General features: G+C 27.1%; 11 protein-coding genes across 11 annotated transcripts, besides 21 other annotated features; 4 read left to right on the top strand and 7 right to left on the bottom strand.

Annotated features, from left to right (window-relative positions):
* Positions 1–1,038: 1,038 nt before the first annotated feature.
* Positions 1,039–1,069: a sequence feature (AT_rich).
* A 236-nt stretch (positions 1,070–1,305) lies between these two features.
* Positions 1,306–1,327: a sequence feature (AT_rich).
* A 61-nt stretch (positions 1,328–1,388) lies between these two features.
* Positions 1,389–1,409: a sequence feature (AT_rich).
* Positions 1,410–1,819: 410 nt separating this feature from the next.
* Positions 1,820–1,850: a sequence feature (AT_rich).
* A 214-nt stretch (positions 1,851–2,064) lies between these two features.
* Positions 2,065–2,093: a sequence feature (AT_rich).
* Positions 2,094–2,106: 13 nt separating this feature from the next.
* Positions 2,107–2,177: a sequence feature (AT_rich).
* A 395-nt stretch (positions 2,178–2,572) lies between these two features.
* Positions 2,573–2,593: a sequence feature (AT_rich).
* A 174-nt stretch (positions 2,594–2,767) lies between these two features.
* Positions 2,768–2,813: a sequence feature (AT_rich).
* An 87-nt stretch (positions 2,814–2,900) lies between these two features.
* Positions 2,901–2,921: a sequence feature (AT_rich).
* A 621-nt stretch (positions 2,922–3,542) lies between these two features.
* Positions 3,543–3,611: a sequence feature (AT_rich).
* Positions 3,612–3,946: 335 nt separating this feature from the next.
* Positions 3,947–3,999: a sequence feature (AT_rich).
* A 575-nt stretch (positions 4,000–4,574) lies between these two features.
* Positions 4,575–4,607: a sequence feature (AT_rich).
* A 63-nt stretch (positions 4,608–4,670) lies between these two features.
* CMU_029050 (uncharacterized protein) lies at positions 4,671–5,104 on the bottom strand (the record flags this gene model as incomplete). Its single annotated transcript, XM_002142144.1, has 2 exons — positions 4,671–4,973; positions 5,042–5,104. 2 exons carry the CDS (start codon positions 5,102–5,104, stop codon positions 4,671–4,673), a joined length of 366 nt encoding a protein of 121 aa, XP_002142180.1.
* A 185-nt stretch (positions 5,105–5,289) lies between these two features.
* Positions 5,290–5,315: a sequence feature (AT_rich).
* A 170-nt stretch (positions 5,316–5,485) lies between these two features.
* On the bottom strand, positions 5,486–7,135 carry CMU_029040 (uncharacterized protein; the record flags this gene model as incomplete). The annotated part of the gene is made up of 1 exon (XM_002142143.1): positions 5,486–7,135. One exon carries the CDS (start codon positions 7,133–7,135, stop codon positions 5,486–5,488), a length of 1,650 nt encoding a protein of 549 aa, XP_002142179.1.
* Positions 7,136–7,922: 787 nt separating this feature from the next.
* CMU_029030 (DnaJ domain-containing protein) lies at positions 7,923–8,537 on the top strand (the record flags this gene model as incomplete). The annotated part of the gene is made up of 1 exon (XM_002142142.1): positions 7,923–8,537. The coding sequence occupies one exon, from the start codon at positions 7,923–7,925 to the stop codon at positions 8,535–8,537; it is 615 nt and encodes a 204-aa protein (XP_002142178.1).
* A 434-nt stretch (positions 8,538–8,971) lies between these two features.
* CMU_029020 (40S ribosomal protein S26, putative) lies at positions 8,972–9,295 on the top strand (the record flags this gene model as incomplete). Its single annotated transcript, XM_002142141.1, has 1 exon — positions 8,972–9,295. The coding sequence occupies one exon, from the start codon at positions 8,972–8,974 to the stop codon at positions 9,293–9,295; it is 324 nt and encodes a 107-aa protein (XP_002142177.1).
* A 375-nt stretch (positions 9,296–9,670) lies between these two features.
* Positions 9,671–10,105, bottom strand: CMU_029010 (RNA polymerase II B8 subunit, putative; the record flags this gene model as incomplete). The annotated part of the gene is made up of 1 exon (XM_002142140.1): positions 9,671–10,105. One exon carries the CDS (start codon positions 10,103–10,105, stop codon positions 9,671–9,673), a length of 435 nt encoding a protein of 144 aa, XP_002142176.1.
* Positions 10,106–10,268: 163 nt separating this feature from the next.
* CMU_029000 (LSM domain-containing protein) lies at positions 10,269–10,649 on the top strand (the record flags this gene model as incomplete). The annotated part of the gene is made up of 1 exon (XM_002142139.1): positions 10,269–10,649. The coding sequence occupies one exon, from the start codon at positions 10,269–10,271 to the stop codon at positions 10,647–10,649; it is 381 nt and encodes a 126-aa protein (XP_002142175.1).
* Positions 10,650–10,762: 113 nt separating this feature from the next.
* CMU_028990 (eukaryotic aspartyl protease family protein) lies at positions 10,763–12,152 on the bottom strand (the record flags this gene model as incomplete). Its single annotated transcript, XM_002142138.1, has 2 exons — positions 10,763–10,791; positions 10,853–12,152. 2 exons carry the CDS (start codon positions 12,150–12,152, stop codon positions 10,763–10,765), a joined length of 1,329 nt encoding a protein of 442 aa, XP_002142174.1.
* Positions 12,153–12,289: 137 nt separating this feature from the next.
* Positions 12,290–12,319: a sequence feature (AT_rich).
* A 320-nt stretch (positions 12,320–12,639) lies between these two features.
* Positions 12,640–12,690: a sequence feature (AT_rich).
* A 332-nt stretch (positions 12,691–13,022) lies between these two features.
* On the top strand, positions 13,023–14,228 carry CMU_028980 (uncharacterized protein; the record flags this gene model as incomplete). The annotated part of the gene is made up of 1 exon (XM_002142137.1): positions 13,023–14,228. The coding sequence occupies one exon, from the start codon at positions 13,023–13,025 to the stop codon at positions 14,226–14,228; it is 1,206 nt and encodes a 401-aa protein (XP_002142173.1).
* A 98-nt stretch (positions 14,229–14,326) lies between these two features.
* On the bottom strand, positions 14,327–15,043 carry CMU_028970 (uncharacterized protein; the record flags this gene model as incomplete). The annotated part of the gene is made up of 1 exon (XM_002142136.1): positions 14,327–15,043. One exon carries the CDS (start codon positions 15,041–15,043, stop codon positions 14,327–14,329), a length of 717 nt encoding a protein of 238 aa, XP_002142172.1.
* Positions 15,044–15,204: 161 nt separating this feature from the next.
* Positions 15,205–15,279: a sequence feature (AT_rich).
* A 565-nt stretch (positions 15,280–15,844) lies between these two features.
* Positions 15,845–17,185, bottom strand: CMU_028960 (uncharacterized protein; the record flags this gene model as incomplete). The annotated part of the gene is made up of 1 exon (XM_002142135.1): positions 15,845–17,185. One exon carries the CDS (start codon positions 17,183–17,185, stop codon positions 15,845–15,847), a length of 1,341 nt encoding a protein of 446 aa, XP_002142171.1.
* A 168-nt stretch (positions 17,186–17,353) lies between these two features.
* Positions 17,354–17,374: a sequence feature (AT_rich).
* A 148-nt stretch (positions 17,375–17,522) lies between these two features.
* Positions 17,523–17,564: a sequence feature (AT_rich).
* Positions 17,565–17,672: 108 nt separating this feature from the next.
* On the bottom strand, positions 17,673–20,510 carry CMU_028950 (sodium/hydrogen exchanger family protein; the record flags this gene model as incomplete). Its single annotated transcript, XM_002142134.1, has 1 exon — positions 17,673–20,510. The coding sequence occupies one exon, from the start codon at positions 20,508–20,510 to the stop codon at positions 17,673–17,675; it is 2,838 nt and encodes a 945-aa protein (XP_002142170.1).
* Positions 17,891–17,912: a sequence feature (AT_rich).
* Positions 19,040–19,062: a sequence feature (AT_rich).
* Positions 19,494–19,519: a sequence feature (AT_rich).
* Positions 20,511–20,688: the final 178 nt, after the last annotated feature.

Below are 20,688 nucleotides of genomic sequence, written 5' to 3'. Positions count from 1 at the left end.
ATTATCTGTAGTTTGAACATATATATATTTTGGGAGCTGTAATAGGAATTTGATACAATAAACATTCGGATAGGAAACAATAATACTTCAAGGAAAATAATACTACCATTCTTTATATATTCAAAAGTATTGAAAATTTTAATTTGAGTAAGATATTCTGAAATTTCATTGATTTGATCATTACTAATAAATTTATTTAATTTGAATGGTGCAACAAAGGCATATTTTTCTATTCTGCTTAAAACTATGTCAACTGTTGTAATAATTCTATTATTTATATATATCGAAAATATAGTTGATACTATTGTATATAATAATAAAAATAAGCTCCTATTGAAGTATTTATATTTAGTTAGATGGATACAAGCGAAACTCAATTCTGGTAAGACTAGAAAAAATACATACAAAGTAATACTTCTTAATTCTCTCGATGAAAAAAATATAATATGTGCTGAAAAATTTCGATTATAGGAAATATTTGATAGTCTATACTTCAAATCTGCAAAGGTATCATTGTTCCAGTACTTGCCTAACTTCTTCAAGATATCCCCTAGTATTCGTGTAGATAATTTATACATTAAATTATTTCAAAATATCCCAAAATGAAAAATATTTGCACTATTATATTGTCTAAGGATCTCTAGAAACTAGTAGATTCTCTTTATTTTATTCACTAGTCTTGAGTTAGAGACCTGGAGGTGCAAATTAAATACCACGTTTATTTCACTGGCGCTTACCATACTAGTAAATAAGACATGCTTTGCTTTTAAGTCTTACAAAAAATTTATCATTCTATTACTGCTGTATATTTTAAGATATCTCATTGTTTTATTTGATTATTCAGAACTTTTTTATTTATATTATCACTATTATTATATTGTAACTAAGGTGTGTATTTATAGTCTAGTCCTTTAAGATTGAAGTTGATATATGATTGCTACAAAGTCTTAAATTTATCATTACCTAAGAATTTAGAAATTATATTTAGTATTAAGTTATGATTATTTCTCACTGATATATTTCCGAGTCACTTTTTGGATTTTTAAATTAATATTAAATTTATATAAAACGTATAATTCTATAGTAAACGCTACCATTTGTATTTTTTGATTATTTTAATCCAAATGTCATTAAAAATAAATTAGATATCTACTATGATCAAATTCATATATATAATACTTTTTATATGACAAATGTATTTAAACTATATATTAGTTAATAATTACAACTTGATATCTTTATCATACAAATGAATAGGTATAAATAATCAATCATGTTCCAAAAAGTTATTAATGAAATCTCGGGAATAAAATAATAAATAAAAAATCACAACTAGATAAGTGTGATTGTAATCTTTAGCAATGTAGAAACTGTATAAATCTTGGAAGAAATATATATAATTTAATAAAGAAACACAAAGAAACTGTTGGAAATTCTATTGAAATGTTAAAAGTTGAACCATTAACTAGTAATATTCATCCAAGTGAATATGATGATGAAAGTATGGGAAGAATTGTATTTAGATAGTTCATTATTACTGAATAGTTATATAAGAATATCAAGAAAATTTCAGTACAGAAATGTTATATACACAACGAGCATATATAGAAATAAAATTAAGAAAAAAAGGATTAGATTTGAAAAATTAATTGCAAAAAATATATATATGTATGGAGATACTGAAAAGTATATTGAAAAGAGGAATAACTTCTCTAGAATATGATGAAATAATGGATGAATTTGTTTTATATGGACCAATTAATGTAGTTTCATAAATACATCAAAGCAGAATAAACTCAGTATTCAGGATTGAAATTCGAATATAAATTTACTTTATTTATTAAATTTAACTCATCGAGTTATAAGTGTACAGATTATACTATGTTTCATAAAACTTTTTTTTTTTATTATTATTGAATATACCAAGCTAAAAATTGAATATTGTTACATGAGATTGCTATTTTTAACTATATTTTCATCTAATTTGAGTATATGAAATGAATATTTGGTTATATAATTTTTTTTTATACTTTTAACTTACATATTCTAATTATTTGAGATAGCAATATTTATTTATATATTTCAATTATTTACTACGAACAAGAGTATAATTATTTTTATAAAAATATTGGTTAGTAAATTGTAAATAATTTAATTATAAATATTATTTTAATATTGGGATTAAGTAAAATATAGGGATTATGTAAAAATATGTAGTCATTTTCACAATTCTGATCATCTATATTTAAGATACTTCTCTTAATGATATAAAATTAATTTCTTAAAGTTTATATTCAGTTCTGTTTTAGCCAATGTGCTACTCATGACAACTTTATAGACAAGAGGTCCATTGGATTTTGAATCTAATATTTTGCATTATTAATTTTGAAATATTTGAGATTAGAATGAAATTTCAGAATCTATATAATAATGAAGAGTATGAGTATAATATTTGCTGCAAAATTATTACTTCAAGAAGTTACTTTATAGTGCAATATATAATCTTAGCAATACAGATAAGAATAATAATTTCAAATGTTATTAGTTAATTTGGATGTTTGAATAGATAAAGTTATTTTATATTTTTTAATTAGGTAAATATCTTTTTCTGTAAGTTTTAGGGATGATACCAATATTTCAAATTATAAATATAAATTGAATACCATGTATGAGTACTTTAATAATTTTAGTACTAGAGCAAGTACAAAAAACTTATTTGCAGTTTGGAAATACAATAGTTTTAAGTTCTATTACTTTACTATTTCGGAAATTTTGTAAATAAACTTTATTATTTAGTTATAATATTTATTTAACTTGAAAGAAAAGTTTGAGTCTAGCTTGGTAAAATACTTAAAGTGATCTTTAAAATATACCCCTAATTTAGTTAATATAATGAAACCTTATTAATTATATTTAATATAGCATCTAGTATTATATTGATCCATTACTACTTTAAATTTCGTAATACAAGAATATAAGACAAATTTGAGTTTGTATTCATTTCTCTTTGGAGGGACCTGAATATTTTTCAATTTGTAAGAAATTATCTAGTTTATACTTTTCTAATCTTTTATACTCAAGAAAAATAGATTTAGATACAAAGATTTATTAATTCATAAAATTTAGCTAATAAATACCAGAGGAAATTCATTAAAATAAATTATATGTAAAAGCTCACTTTATATTTATGATACTGAGAGAAGTGCCAAATTCTATAATACAAGTGAAAATCTGCTCTTAATTTATTACTTGTAGTTGGAAGGTTAATTGACAAGGCATTAGTAAGAAGAAATTTAAAGTTTTTGCTTCATATTTAGTGTTTAATAAGTAGACTATACAAGTTATAAATTTGAGTACTTAAGTATTATAAAATAGTCTCATAAGCACTTAGCTTTACACAAATTCACTTTATATTATTATTTTCATTATGAATAATTCTGCATTTAAATGTCTAAGAATACCATAATATTTGTACTCATAAAGTAGCATTGTTATTTGCTGAAGTATATCTTTATAATAAGAATTTTACTGCATTTAAACAGATAATAAAATATCAAAAATTAATATATTAAATTTGAAAATAAGATATATAATTGATAAACATTTTAATTGTACATTCGTAAATATATATAAGGAATTCGGTATATGCAGGAGACTCTGATAAATCGTATAGTATTGTCAGTAGAATTGTAATACGAAGTTTAGGAAAGTTAGCTAATCAGATATATTTATCAAGTCATTTATTCAAAATATTATTATATTTTCAATTTGGTTCTATTTATAAATATGGTTTATATATTAATATTCATATTGAAGAACAGCTAACTGGAAAAAATATTTAAATGTTTTAAGGCATGATTCTAACATGTCATTGGGTGTACAAAATACAAATTTGTAATATCAAAAGTTTTGGAAGAAGTAATATATTCTAAGATAGAAAAGTAAGTTTTAATACTTAAATTATTACAAGTTAATATTACATATTTTATATAAATATAAGAAATCAGACAAAACTGAGCTATTGAATAAATGATAATTTCAGAACCTTTTAAGGATATCACTAAAATTAGGAATTATATCTTGTTGAAGTTGTCCTAATTATACTTAAATATTATTACAGCTAGTGTAGGATAAACTTCAAAGCTACGAAATTAAAAAAAAGTACTTTTCTCACTACTGAAATAGTACTATATTTGTTATTTTTGAATTATAATGTTTTGTTTTACTCATTCTTTATAATTTTTATGTATTTTCTTTATTTGTAATAATAGCTATTAAAAATTAAGAACTTTTCCTAAAAGTATCAGCGTTAAGTAAAATAATTTATTTTAAGAAATTTCCCAACTTAACAATTTTCTAATACACTCAAGATAAATAATAAATCTTCAATATTATTTACAGTAAGATGTATATCAAATCTGAAATGTATTAATTACATAAATAGTCTAATATCCTGCTGAAGAAGTATAAAAATATAATCGAGTTTATCTTAAACAATATTTACTTTTTTGGAAAAATAAGAGAAATTAAAAGTTATGGTCTTATAGACAACTGTGGGAGTATATTTAGATACCTTATTTATTTTTTATAAACTTTAAAATAAAATACACTAAAATTTTGTAACTAAAAATTGGGCTGAGTATAAAATAAGAATTGTTCACATTATCCATCTACAACTCATTCTGCAAAAGCATTACACTTTTTTTTGCTCTTTTTACTGCATCAATCATTGCATTTAAACCATTAGTATTGTCATTTATGTTATTATTTGCTAATTTCATATTTTCATTGTACTGATCTTCCTTGATCTTTCTTGTACTACTTTGCGAAATGTGTTGGTTTGACAAGTATGGAGTAATATGTGTACTTTTATTTCTTGGTAGTTCAATTCCCTCTCCTGAGTTTTTTATCTCTATAATATTATTTATATTATCCTCTTTCTTGTGAAATATGAGATTACAAAACTTATAGATCTATAAAACCAAATATAATATTGTGAGGCATGTAAAGGTTTTGTTGAAAAAGGTTAAATAAAACGTACTTCATCAATAGAGACATTATCATGCACAAATTCCAAGTCTATTAGATGAGAATTTATATTCATATAGTATAATTATAGAGTATAAAATAACCTAAGGTATTTAAATGAATGTTGCACACATGTTTTGTGTGGACATTTATACCTGAACATTTAATAGATCTAAAATTTGTACATATACTGCAGAAATATGAAATTCAGAGTAATTAGAGTTTCAAATACATTAAATTATTATATCCTAATAGTCTATGTTTAAATAAATATTTATTTTATAAAACTCTAGTCATTTAAATTATCTTCATATATCTTATAGCCAAGCTTCAGTAGAAATAAACTTAGTAATTGTTACCAATTTAAGCCTAGATAATATTAAGCATTATTTACTGAGGCTATTAGGATTACACTTAGCTATTGGGAGTAGTATACTGCATATTTTCTCTTAAGTGACTAGTTTTTAGTCTTAGATATTCCACTTTCTTTATTGGTAGATATGCTATTACATCGACTGAGTATACTTGCTTGACGATACCACTCTCCGATTGTAGCTGCACTTATTGAACCTGAAGTAGCATTTGCATATTGATGGTTGATATTTTCTGACAAAGCTGGTGTATTTATAGCATTAGTTGTATTAGATTTTGTATTTATATTGTTTACATTTGAATCCACTTCAGTAGTATTAGTATTTGAAACATTATATGGATGTTGAATGACACGATTTGGTTGTATAATTGGTGTATTTGGGATCATAGGTGGTAATGCATTGGGAGATGATGCTATAGGTCCAGAGATCATAGGTTGCCTGGGTAAGACAATTGGTGTTGAGATAGGTATGTAATCTGTAATTGCTGTTGTGGGATATGAAATATTATATGCATTTATTTGATGTTCAGTTGGGAAATAAGTATAATGTTGATTTGGAATCATACTACTTACTGATTGCTGCTGTAAAGGTACTCCAAATCCTGCAGTAGACTGCTGTGGTATTGAACTATTACTGTTATTATAGTATGGAGGAGGTACATTAGTAGTTGTATCATAATTTTTAAGAGCCTTTTGCATTTGAAATGGGGTTGTAGAGGTTATATTTAATGGAGCTGATTTGGAAGAGGTTGGAGAAATCATACTTGAATTCACAATATTACTAGTAAATTGTTGAGGAGTCCGAAGATTAGTAACTGGAGAAGCTACCAAATTTGAAGATTCATTAGTACCTGTTTGTTTTCTTAAAGTATTTTCAATATTAGCGAATTCCTCATCCTCATGAGTGGTAACAAAGTCAGTCAGAGTGTAGAGTTTACCTCTCGATGCAATACGTAATAAAGGTTTGTTTTTGTCAATTCCAGGTTTTGTAACTAATTTAGCTTCAACCATTAACCTACCATACATATAAATACCCTGTTTTACCCTAGAAAACATTACTTTATTTTTTCTATTATTTGAAAATGTTGCAATTGCTCTATCTATTGGGTCATCTGATACAGGTATGTATTCTGAATTACTTTCCTTAACTTCTTCTACTGAAAATTGTAGATCACCTTCACTAGCTACTAGTGGTTTAACTTGGTTGATGCAAAATTTTGTTAATGTAGATGATAAAGGTATGGATGGAGTATTTTCTACTTCCAATTGCAGTTTGTTATTTTCTGAAATCGAATCAGTACTCTTTGTTGGCTTCTTTTTTGTTAAATTTGTTAATTTATTTGTTAATGAAGTGGATAGTTTATTTTCTTCTAAAATAATCTCTTTATCATATTCACTTTTCAGGCTTGTCCTTAGTTTATTACAGGCACTTCTCAGTTCTTCTATTTTACTTTGATAGTTACTATTAAGATCTGTTAAATTTGTTATTCTTTTCTTTAATTGTTTATTTTGATCTCTCTGCAATTTAATTTCCTTCTCCTTTTTATCTATTTCATCTTGTAGATTGTTTATTTTGATACATAGATCTTTTCTTATTTGTTGACTATCACGCAACCGATTCACAAAGTCACGATTCTTAACTCTTAATTCTCTTATTGTACTTTCATATGATGTTAATCTATTATTCAATTCTGCCAAAATACCTGCAGTTGAAGCAGTATCTTGAATCGTCATTATTTATTGTAAATAGCCCACTTAATCTCATTATTTGCTTCTACCCAATTCTTCCCACTATCTTGTGCACACAGCCTAAACTTATTTGCCCGTCTAGACATTACTGTGTGCAATATAAAAATTAGTATTAGATACTAATAAATACACACTTAAACTATTTAAACAGATTTTTCTTTAATATAATAATGTGTCGAAATACCTAATTCTATATGCTATTGATAATATATATCATAGTAACTAATTTTTTGTTATTTAAGAAATATATCTGTAGATTTGTTATCTCAAAATACACTATACTTTATAAATGTATAAAATTTCATTATTCAAATAATATCAATAATTATTGCAAATATTTACACAGTATTTGACCCTTGTCATAATCTCTAAAGATTTAATGATTTCTGGATTTAAGTAAGGGAGTATTGAAATGACTGTCTCACTTTATGACAACAAGCACTAAATTTGAAGTTTAATATCTAAGATATTTCAATACAAGTACTTCCATAACTAATATTAAGTGTCTTATCTAGAAATACTATTACCACCTGCATGTACGCGAAATAATAGAATATCCCTGTCTCGTCTCGTATACCGGTAGCAGTAGTGAAGAATAAATATGACATTTATTTTCCACTATCCACTGGTACTAAAATAACTTTACTAGAAAGAAAAAGAGTAGAGGCTTAGGGATTAATTTCTTTTCTTTTTTACAAATAATAATAATAGATTTGGTGAATTTCAATGACTATGCTTTTAAAGATTTAAGTATCAAATATGCACTTAAGTTATGAACGTCTCGGAATATTGTAATGCCTATCGAACATTGGGTATACAGATAGGTTGCTCTTTTGATATTATAAAGACTGCATATCGTAGAAGAGCTAGAGATATCCACCCAGATAAGAATCCTGACAAAGACAAATTGCAGGCTCATGAAGACTTCACTAAACTTCAGAAGTCATATGAGCTATTATCTAATGAGTCTGGAAGGAAACAATTTGAGAAATATTGGAAGGTATATTCTAGTCAACGAGAATTAGCTCAGAGACAAAGAGATAGAACAGATGAGCTTAAAAGGAAATATAAATGCGAACTATACAAGAAAGAGAAACGTGTCACGTATAGTTCAAGATCATCTAACTTTACTTATAAAAGAAAATATAATAAAGAAGGGGAAAGTGTCTATTCACCAGAGTATTTTAATGATCTAAGAAGCCAATCGGAAGCCTTAATTAATGCTTACTTTCAGAGTTCTGACAATCACTCTTCCTATAGGAACTCCGATATAGCAGAGAAAATCTCGGAGATCTTAAATAGTAACATTAAAGACTATATAGTGCAAGACTTTGATTCCTTTGAAGATGCTTTACTAGAGAAGTTATTAATGGCTACAAAGGAATAGGAAATATCTAAATTTAGGAAGTGATTATTATACGATTGCATCTGCAGAAGTTAATTATGTATATTTACTTACAAACTTGAGGAGAATATAACTTTAGCCCTACACAATTATTCACATATTTCAAAAAGTAACTGAGATATAAAATGTTTAAAATATGAAGAATATACTCATTAATATAAACTCTAGGCGCTGTAGAATATATTGAGACAGATATTTAGGGTATTAAACAACTACGCGGTAAATTTGGAATATAGCTACCAAAGGTAATATTGCCGAGACACAAGCTAGTCTTTAACTACTACGTACTTACAAACTGGCAATTAAATATTTCTATTCGTATTTCTGCTCTATTCTGACTTCCAAAGTTTATTTGTGATCATTGATAAATTTGCTTATCTTAAGGATATCTGAATTGTAATAAATTATAACCAGAAATGCCAAGCAAACGTCGTAATAATGGTCGTTCTAAAAAGGGACGTGGTCATGTAGTTGCAATTCGCTGCAGTAATTGTGGAAGGTGTGTAGCTAAGGATAAAGCTATCAAACGTTTTGTAGTAAGGAACATAGTTGATGCTTCATCTCAAAGAGATCTTAGAGATGCCTCAGTTTACTCTACATATGCATTGCCAAAACTTTACAACAAAATGTGTTATTGTGTATCTTGCGCTATTCACTCCAGAACTGTCAGAGTTCGTAGCGTTAAAGATAGGAAGATTAGGACTAATCCAAATATTCAGAGATTCAAGGTGCAATCCTAAATAAATAGGATATTAGAGTGGTTATATGTGAACTAAGTGCGATCTATATGATACTTATTTAGTATATAAATAGCTTTCTAAGCTCTTGTCCCTTATATACCCTGAAGTAATTTAGCTACAGAGAGACAGACTAAACTCTAATTCTTGTCTAGTAAAACTGCGTATTTGTATTTCCTCACCTAGCTAGGATTTTGTTCCACATACTTTTATAATTTAGAATACAATTTCAATTAAATTGCTAAGTGTAGGATATTTTGGTTCTTGACTATAATTTGTAATAAGCTTCAAGTATACAATATATCTTACAGTCATACAAATTAATTATTAATGAAATAGTAAATAATGTTGCTTTTTAGCAGGATGACAGTCTGGAACTTAAATTATATCTTCAGATCTTCTAACTAGACAATATAGCCTCATATCAAGCGTGAAGTCTCCAACAAGGTTTTTATCTGCAGTTAATGCCATTAAAAGACCTCCATAAGATGCATATAAGGTTCTCCTATCGGATTGTTTCTCTTCAACACGATATATCTTCCCATACATTACATAGTCATATTGGTCCATTAATGTTTGGGGTGCAGCACTATCCCAAACTACATCACTTGGATTCTGCGATACTTGAGTTGAGAGACCAATATAGAGGCTTTCCTTTTCTCTTACTGGAAATAGATCGCTATTAATATCTAATATTAAATCTGCATCTAAACCAACACTTTTTCCACGGATTCTCCCTATACGTTCAAATTTACCACTATCCACACTATTTACTGTAAATCTATCTTCAAATAAGCATGAAGGAAGGGACATTTTAAATTGTAACTTTACTAAAATAATATTAGCAGGTGTTACAACACTTATTTTATAATTACTCTTGAGAAGAAATAAGGTAGTTCGTCCAGTAACCGCCATAAAACTTAGGTTGTACCAAGAGTTCCATTACTAAATAAAAAACGACTTAAACCATCATTAAATGAGTATAGGAATTCCGGTTAAGATTTTATATGAGGGCCTTGGCCATATTATTAGTATTGAAATGAAGTCTGGGGATCTATATAGAGGTACACTTGCACATGTTGAAGATAATATGAATTGTATGCTTGATACCGTCAATGTTACAATGAAAGATGGAAGACCATTAGCACTTGAACAGTGTTATTTAAGAGGGAGTCAGATAAGATTCTTTATATTGCCAGATATGCTTAAGAATGCCCCAATGTTTAAGTTAGCTGCAAATGCGAAAAATAGAGCACGAATTCTTGGTGTAGCAGGAAATAAGAGAGCATTTGCTAATAGAACTTCAGTTAGAGCTCGTGGAAGAGGTAGATCTAGTAGAATACCAGTTGCTCAATAGCTAACATATTAAATAGTTATATAATACTTGAAATTTATCTGTAAAACTCTTCTTACCTTTGTCCAAATTTACAAAGGTATCACCTATACTTTTTCTTAATCCGAAACTATATCTCAAATTAAGTATATTGTTGAGATTATACCTTAAAGAAGTGTATATAATGATTGATAAGATTAAAATTACAGTAAAAAATGCTTTTTTACCAAACAGATTGTATCCAAGTTCCAAATTTGACTTGTACTTTGATTCCTTATTTCTAATCCAATCTCTATTTTTTTTACATTGTTTTAATAATAAGGAATTTATTCCTATCATTCTATTTTTTGGATCTAATATTATTTGTCTATTTTTTAAAAAACTCATACCTAAAATAATATCGTCCTCATATGATTGAAATTTGTGTTCCTCTATGGCAAGACACCAAAGTCCACTATTAGTCTTATATAAATAAGAATGGTATGTCCATGTAATATAATTTGGTTGTCCAAGAAATTTCATTGTTATATTTGGGAATTTGTTATTTATGTCTTTAATGTTAGTCCAGCACAAAATATCATGTACTATTCGACATGTACCAAATTTCTGATCAATAGCAGTGCATAATTGATCAAAGTTTTTTCTTATTAATTTGTATATACTTTTTGGAAAATGAGAAAATGTAGATCCAGTATCAATTACTACTCCTATAGCATCTTCTGTATTACCAAAGGCCCACAAGATATCTGAACTTTTCATTATTATTTCTAATTTTATTCTATAGACGCTTGTGTCCAATACCAATGGTATCCAAAGAATTTGATTCTTTATCTCTATATTGTTTTCTGGATCAAATTCAATTATATCATCATTATATCTACCAATATTCATAATACCACCATCTTTTAATAAGCATAGAGATAATATTATATCTGAATTTTCATTTTCATAATATCTACTCACAGAGAGCAGAAGGAAATTAATAAAATTGTCTTGTAAGTCCTTATTTCTTATTCCCAAACCCATTATACCAGATGCATTTTGATTTATAAAAAGTTGAGTCTCAATTTCATGGCACCCAAGTTTATTATAGTGCATTCTAAATCCATTAAAAAAATACTTAACATCTGAATTAGGCTCTTCAAAACTCAAAATATCTTCAAAATATTCTCCAGATACAATACTACCTTCATTATATATTTGGACATATTTGCATATATTATGATTATTTTCACTTAAATTACACCACTTTGCTGTAGTAGACTTACTTAAATTATATGGTTGGACATCATGTTTGCCACACTGTAAGCATGTTGCACAAGAAAAACCAATATGTGAGCTACCAGTGTCAATAATTAAACTTTGTTTTTGAGTAGGAGTTCCAATATATACATCTACAAAATAGTACCCATGCATATTCATTGATCCATGCAATTCAACAGATAAATAACTCCTAGTTGGAAGTATTACACCATATATAAATATCCATATCCAAAGTTCTACTTTAATTCCTATTCTTATTCTCATTAAACTTAAGATAATACCATCTGAGCTACTGTTAATTATTATATACTAAAGTCATTGTAAGGGCTTTAGGTATAACTAATTTCTTAGTTATTAGAAAGTGTTACTTTAGCAATTTTTCCACAAGACAAACCCTACAGTATTTATAATAAATTAATTTAAATATATTAGAAACTTTTCATATTTAAAGAAATCAAACTTGATAAGTCTTTTTTTGCCAAGGGAAAAATTTAGAATATTAGTACTTATGTGACAAATATTATTCACTACATGTAATTATGCAATATACATATTCTGGTACTGAATAATAAGTTTTGTGATACAAATGATTAATTCAATATTTTTGATACCTTGAATAGCCTTGTTAAGTATAATATTTGATGTTATTATTACAATTATATTTTACTTTCAACTATATTATTAATATTTGTAAAATACTAGGCTATAATACGAAATACTGCATTGACTTCAAAAAATATGCAAGGAAATCTTAAATATATAGAAATAAATGATATAAATAATATATCGTATATATAATAAACATAAAGTAATTTCTCTTTCTTTTCTTTTAATTTCAGTTATTATTAGTGACAATAGAAATAAATAGGAATATTAATAATATATATTGGATTACCTCAACTTAACAATGAAGATATATAGTAGTTACTAATAATTTATTGCTATCAGTAGAGTGAAAAGTAGATGAAAAAAAGCTGTCTAGTTATTAAAATATGCATTACTGTTACATAAAGGTATAGCGCTATAAATAAATGTGAGAAAAGAAACGAATTGAATATTATAAGTTTATTATCCTAATCTTCATACTGGTATAAAGATTGGAAATTATATTCTAAATAATAACATATTAATTAGATGTTAAATGTGAGGAGGTTAGATTGTATTGGTACATTAGACCACATTATTTGGAATATATGTACACATCCGAATTTACCAATAATAGCATCTTGTGGAGAATCCCATAATATAAGTTTGTGGTTTTCAAAAAGTTTAAATAAACACTTATGGTATCCAAAAGATGATAGTTTTAGTAAATATAATTCAAAGAATTCCGATTGGATATTAGCGTATCAGTTTGGCGATATAAATCATAAGAAAACAATTAGACGAGTATGCTGGTCTCCATGTGGAAATATGATTATAGCTGGAAGTTTTGATGGAACTGCTTCTATTTGGGAATTTGTACCTTCTACTAAGGTATGGAATTGCATATCTATTCTACAGGGTCCAGAAAATGAGGTAAAAGGCATAGACTGGAACAAATATAATAATTTCATTGCATTATGTAGTAGAGATAGATCTATCTGGATTTTTTCAATAGTAATTGAATCTAGAAGAGCACATGGTAGTCAGGTTGAATCAGAATGTCATAGCGTATTAACAGGACATACACAAGATATTAAGACAGTAAAATGGCATCCAACTAACTCCCTTGTATTGTTTTCTTGCTCATATGACAACACAATTATAATTTGGGGACCAGAAATACCAATATCAAATTTTGAAAATCAGAATATAGAGTGGATTAAATGGTATGTATTAGAAGGACACTTATCAACTGTTTGGGATATTACTTTTGATTTAACAGGAGATTATTGCATAACATGCTCTGATGATTCTTCCTTGATATTGTGGAAAGCTAAAAAGTCTTATAATGTCAACTTTACAAATCCTGGTAAGAATATTATAAAATCAGCTACTATGAATACATCATTTCGTATTCTGACAGAAAATAGCACACAAGTTGTAAATAATTATTTACAAAAAAGTAGTTACAGTGGATTTCTTTTTCATGGAGATAATGAATATAGTCCACCTATTTATTCAGTTGATTGGTGTCAATACTTAAATTGTATTGTTGCTGGATCTGGTGACAATAGTCTTCATTTCTTTAGTTTATCAAAAGATGAGTTAAAGCATTTAAAAAGTATTGAAGATGCTCACAAAAACGATATAAATAGTGTTTCTTGGTTACACAATAATAATGGGAAGTTTGTCTCTGCTGGTGACGATGGGAATATAATCTTATGGGAGGTTACCTTTATAGAAATTGAAGAATAGCACTAATTATTTCAGAGATATAAACAAATTATATAAAAGTTCTATTATAAATCTAGCTTTTATTATTATTTTACAAATATGTTTGCAAATATTGTATATTACCTTCTTTTCTTTATAGATTTCCGTTTCCACGACTTACTACCAACTACCGTGCAATTTAAGGATAATTGGCAAATAACATCTGAGTCACCAACAGGCAATGAAACTTTGTTTCCATAATACCATCCTACACTACCAGTACTAAATTGCCTGGGTGCTGCGGCAAGTTTAGTTTTTGAGTTATTTATAGTCAAGCTAAGAACTTGGGCCTTCTCTAAAAACTCATCTATTGACATAACAGAAGTTTCTTTTGGCTTTGTAGACTTTTTAGTTATTGATTTTGACTTATCATTATTTTCTTCATCGTCCTCTAACCCTCTTTCTCTTTTCTGCCTAATCTCTTTATCACTATCCTCTTCATTCCCAGCATAGTCAGACTGTTCACTTGAAACCTCACCTTCATTATTTGTAGGATATTCTTGTTTGTACTTATCTAATGTTTTATATTCCATTGATTTCTTAGTTAAAGGTTCATGATCTTCCAAATCCCCTTGTATTTCCAATATAATTTGGTCTATTATCTCATTGATCTCCAACTTTTTAGATATTAAACTACCCTGTAATAAATTTAATTGATTTTCTATCTCTTCTCTAACTTTTCTAGAAGTTAGTGAATCTAGAGTTTCTGATGTAACTATTGTACGTATTATTTTTTCAACTTCCCCCATATCTAGGTTATCATCTAAGACACTTTCCTCTGTTCTAATCAATTCCATATTACTTATTATTAATATCTATATAATATACTTTTATTCTTTTGCTTGTTAGTATATATCTAAAAACCTAATTTCAGAGGACCTTAAATCAATTGGAGTCCTAGTAGGCGGGTTATATCGGCTTTTCACATGTACTTTTCACTAATACTACTCTTGCGAACTTTTAAAAAAATAAAATATAGTTAGATTACAAATTAAATGAAATAACTAATAAAATATTTGATAATAATTTATATCTTACTAAACTTTTATCATTTTTTCTATATATAAGAGGGAAAGATCCAAACGTATATTTTTTTTAGAAAGATAACAAGTCTTTTTCTAAAAATGCCTTGCTAAAACTATATATATATATATACACTAATTAACTTAAAAAATCATAATTATGAATGAGAGTAGAATAAATCGTCTGGAGAAAGTAGTTAAAGAACAGAGTGATGCCATCAAAGATATTGCATCCTATGTTTTAGATATACTGCACGAAAATGACCAACTATGGAAATATATAGTCGGAAGTCAAAAATTAAATATAGAATCAAATAATTTATACTCTAAGGATTCTCATTTAAGTAGTAAAGGTAGGGTAAGGTGCTCAGAACAAAATCAAGGAAAAATGAAATTCAGATCTTCTACTCCACCTCCATTAGTTGAACCTTTACAAAGTAGAAATGAATATTATAGTGATAAAAATAGTAGTGGATACACTGAAAATCCCTATTTGAAGCTACAATCTGAGTGTGAGAGTAGAAGAATGGCAGTAGAGAGATTGGCTCAGACAAAAATGAAGATGCAATCAAGATATCACTGATTACAAGAGTATGAAGGTAATAAATATGGGCTTATAAGCTGATGATTATATCCAAAATAGGTTGGAGTATATTTAAATAAAGGCTGATTGTATCTTATATATGTATTTGGATAGTTTCTTTGTTGCTGTTGAATAGTTACAGGTTTGGGGATTTGAGTTCTTGAGAAAATATGATAAGGGAGGTGTTGGAACTGATAATAGTGTTGATTTGGATATTGAACATGTTTGGTATTTTGAGAATATTGTAACTTTTGAGTATTTTGCTGAGTATTATTTATAGGATTTTGATTAAGAGCCATATATGGAATTTGAACATAACCTACAATCACTTGGTAGGGCTCATAATAATGGACTCTAGTAACTGGAATTTGGACATTTGTATTATCTTTTAAATTAAATTCCAGTATATCTTCTCTTCTTTTGATCTTATCACGACAAAACCTAGCAGTCAAGGGAACCTTATGAGGTTCTACACTTCGCCTTTTAATATTTCTATGAGTAATTGATCCCCTCATATTACTACTCCTAAGATAATAGAATTCATCTTCAGCTCTTTCTAAATCTGGACTTCCATTTTTAAATGTATTTTCTTCTTCATCATACAAATAATGTTGCTGAGATAAATTTGAGCCGAGACAACCCGAAAACAGAGATCCAGTACCTGTTAAACATTCAGAAAAATCTTCAAGTCTTATATTTGCTATTTTAAGTGTTTCTGAATCTTCTTTAGTTTGTATATGCTGATCAATAGTTGGTTTAGAACTACTTTTCAAATGTGAAACTTCTAAATCTGGACGTATTTCAATAATAAATTCTTTAGATACTACAATGTTAGAACTCTTATGATGAATTTTAACGGGTTCACTCGATATTTTATTGTATTCTGTATCATTTGATTCATCATCTTTGTCAACATCAAAGCTTGATATTGATGAGCATCCATTAATGTCATCCCCATAAAGTTCTGTAGTTTCTAACATTGCTATATTAGCTTCATTAGTCCCTTGGTAGTTTTCATGTTGAAAATTACAATTGTCGCTTATATTGGATAGGTTACAATTTGTCATTTTTTCAAGTGTCATTGATATCCATTCTAAATCAATTGTTCTACCACAAGATGAACTTAAACTTCTCGGAGAGGGTAACGGCTCGCATAGTGAATCTAATAAATCATCTTTAGATATCAAGGATGCACTATCTGTAAATATATGTTTCAGATCTGGGTCCACACACATGTTTTCAATATTCTCTATGCGCTTCATTGCATTATTGATGTTATCTTCTAACCTCTTCAAATTCTCACTTTGTCTTCTTAATACTTCATAAATATCCATGATAATCCTCTTCTATAATGTTAGTCACTAATTATGTAACTTAGCTCCATATAAATACTATTGTAATTAAGGATAAACTAAAGTTAGGGATAGCCGCTCCTGAAACCACGTTACACTCGATTTTAAGTAACATATGAAGTATCATTGTTTTTAGATCCAATCATTAAGAATATAATATTTTAATTTTATGATACTTATTTCCTACATATCTATTATTTTAAATTGGATATTTATTATGATCAGTTTATTATTTTTATAAAATCAATATACCAACACTAAATATTAGAGTAACGAAATTCTTGTGAAGTTTCAAAAATAGAATCTTCATAATATGTTGTTTATTTAAATATATTTTACTATAAATATAAATGAAAAATAAGATACCAATGAATTTTAAGGGACATATTATAAGTGAAAAAATAAAATATATTAGTGAAATATATCTAATCACTAATCAATATATATACTTAAGATATAAAAATTGTATTCATCTTTTTATCATGGAGTTATTTAGATGAGTGACATGAGCCAATGTAAATTCATCAATATTTTCTAAACTAATATTTGTAGAATCTATATCAAAATCACTTGATTGCATACAGTGATCATTGTCAATTTGTTTACTTTTATTTATATTATTCAAAACTATATTATCACCAAATATCCTAGGATTTTCATATTCATCATCACTAGGTAATACAATACAATTATTATTTTTAAATAAATTCCAACCCTTAACTAAACTTGCCATTTTATTGCTAATCTTTCTTTTATAGAAATAAGTGTCTTGCTCAAAATGATAAAATGAAGAAAATTTGCTACTTGAAAGTTTATTTGCAATATTTTTTATCTCAATACTGTGCGTATCTATTGATTGTATATCACACAATTGAATGTTAGTTTGCCTCTGATTTGTTAAGTATGATAGTAATCTTAAAATAATTGGAGTTGTTATTAAAGACACAACTGTTATTCCTACTAATAACAAATATACTTTTCTTGAAATAATCCCTAAAGACATCCCTTTTGAAGCTAATACAAAACCAAATTCACCCAAATTTGCCAGTAAAACAGCAGTTTGGCCAGCTATTCTTGAGTCATGTCCAAATATAAGAAATAATATGAAATTAACACTAAACTTAATTATTGATATGAAGATACAAACAGTTCCAATAGTCAAACAATTATCCCAAATAAAAGTAGCATCTATAACAAGTCCAATACTTGTAAAAAATAACATTGAAAATAGCCATTTTAAGGATTCAACTGATTGAATAAAATCATGCTTAAAGTGAGAATCATCATCACCTAATATACTTGATAGTATTATTCCAGCTACAAATGATCCCATTTCCATTGATAATCCAAGATATTCAGTTAATGAAGATATACTTAATACAATACTTATAATTCCAATGAGAATTATTTCTTTGTTTTTTGTCTTGAGTAAAAAGAATAAAATAAATGGGAAAACTATTACCTTTACTATATATGAGATTAATCCAAATAAAAATAAGACTAGAAATGGTTTTAAAATCTTCCATGTTAACTTACTAAAATATGTTATTATTAAGATAATCCTATATTTAAATATACTCTTTGAATTATTTAAATTATTTTCAAAATATCCTTTATTTGTGTTATTAACTGTAGAAATTTGCAATGCAGGTATTAATGCTAATATTAAACCTAGTAATAAATCTTGTAATATTAATACACCTATAGTTAGCATACTTTCTTTTGTATCTAATTGTAATTCTCCAATAACAACTGCAGTCGAACTCATTGAAATAAATGCACCAATAAAAATCCCTTCTCTAATTGGTGTACCAATCCAAATAGAATATGTACTACATAATAAAATAAATAATAATAATGATGATATTGCACAATAAACAATCACTTTGCCAATAGATGAAACTCTTTTAAATGAAAATTCTAATCCTAACATAAAAAGAATTAAACACACACCAATTTGAGCAATAGAAATCATTTGTATTGGTTGAGAGATATAACCAAATCCATAAGGACCAACTATATATCCACCAATTATATAACCTAATAATAATGGTAAACCAATAAAACGACAAATAGTACCAAATATAAATGATGAATATAATAATATTACAATTTCTAAAAATAGACCATAATCACTCTGTAATAATGATGCATTAATTGGATTACTCAGAGTGTATGAATTTCCAGAATTATCAGTATAACGATGAATATTATTATTTTCAGATAAAAAATTGTGATGTTTTATACTACTTTCTAATATAAAATCAACTGAATTCTGTTTAACATTACCATTATTTTTTAAAATATTTATTTTATCTGAACTAGTTAATAATTTTTCTGATGGTTGATCTCTCTCTTTTACAACATGAGCTACATTCCCAAATAAAGATGATTCTTCTTCAAAAACTAAATTTTCAGTACATAAATGGTATTGAATTCCATTAAATGAGATAGACAAAGAAACTGTTTCAGAAACAGTCCAAGAAGGACTCTCACATACTATTGATGGTAATGGTGATGTAGATAATTTTATATCTGTATTTGGTCTAAATAAATTAATTTTAGTAGAATTATCAGATTCTCTTATTTTTTTTTTATTCTCACTATCAACTTTTTCATTTGTTAAAGTAATATTATTGAGATTATTGATTTGTTTATTAACTATTGTATTTGGGTCTATTCTCATTGAGTAAGATGCATCTACAATCTTTGATCTCTCTTTACTTTGAAAAAGGCACTTTAAATCATCGGTAGCAAATAATCCATGACCAAATATAATTATTTCTGTACCACCAGACATTCCAATATGATCTGGATATATCTTTGTTATTACAGGTATAGGATAAACTCGGAAAATTAATGCACTATTACTTTGTAAAACTACATTTGGATGTGAATGTACACTTACTAAGACTGTCTTACCAATATCACCCTTAGATATATTAATAGGTGTCTTAACTTCTAGTAATGTATCAGAAATAGGTTCAATTTCAACTACTTCATAAGGCCCTTCAGTTACATCAAAGTGAATATACAATTTTGGAACTAGTGAGAAACCAACACCATTTATTGATAATTTTGTTACACCATTTACAGGGCCATTTTGTGGGCTTAAACTAGTTGCCTGAACAAATGAATTAGATGATTCAATTGGTGCTAGTGTTGAACTTGATTCCAACTTTAAAGTAGATAAATCAAATGTAGGTTTAGGTTTTACAAGTACTGGGGGTTCTAAACAAATACTTTCATTAAACCATAAAATAGTCAAATATAGTATTAAAGCCCATGTTTCAAATTTTATCACCATGTATTAAAGGATTGAAATTTAAAAAATAAATTAAGGGGAAAATTGCTATTAAATTCTAACCGCTTCAAAATATTTTCTTAAGAAAAGTGGAATACAATTTATTGTTAAAACATCTCTATATCATTATCTATTAATAGATTATTACTCAAATAATTTAAGAATAAAACTCTACCAATAC

This window comes from Cryptosporidium muris, genomic scaffold, assembly GCF_000006515.1.
Source record: "Cryptosporidium muris RN66 scf_1106632353989 genomic scaffold, whole genome shotgun sequence".
Lineage (NCBI taxonomy): Eukaryota > Apicomplexa > Conoidasida > Eucoccidiorida > Cryptosporidiidae > Cryptosporidium > Cryptosporidium muris.
This window is presented reverse-complemented; position numbering and strand designations above follow the sequence as displayed.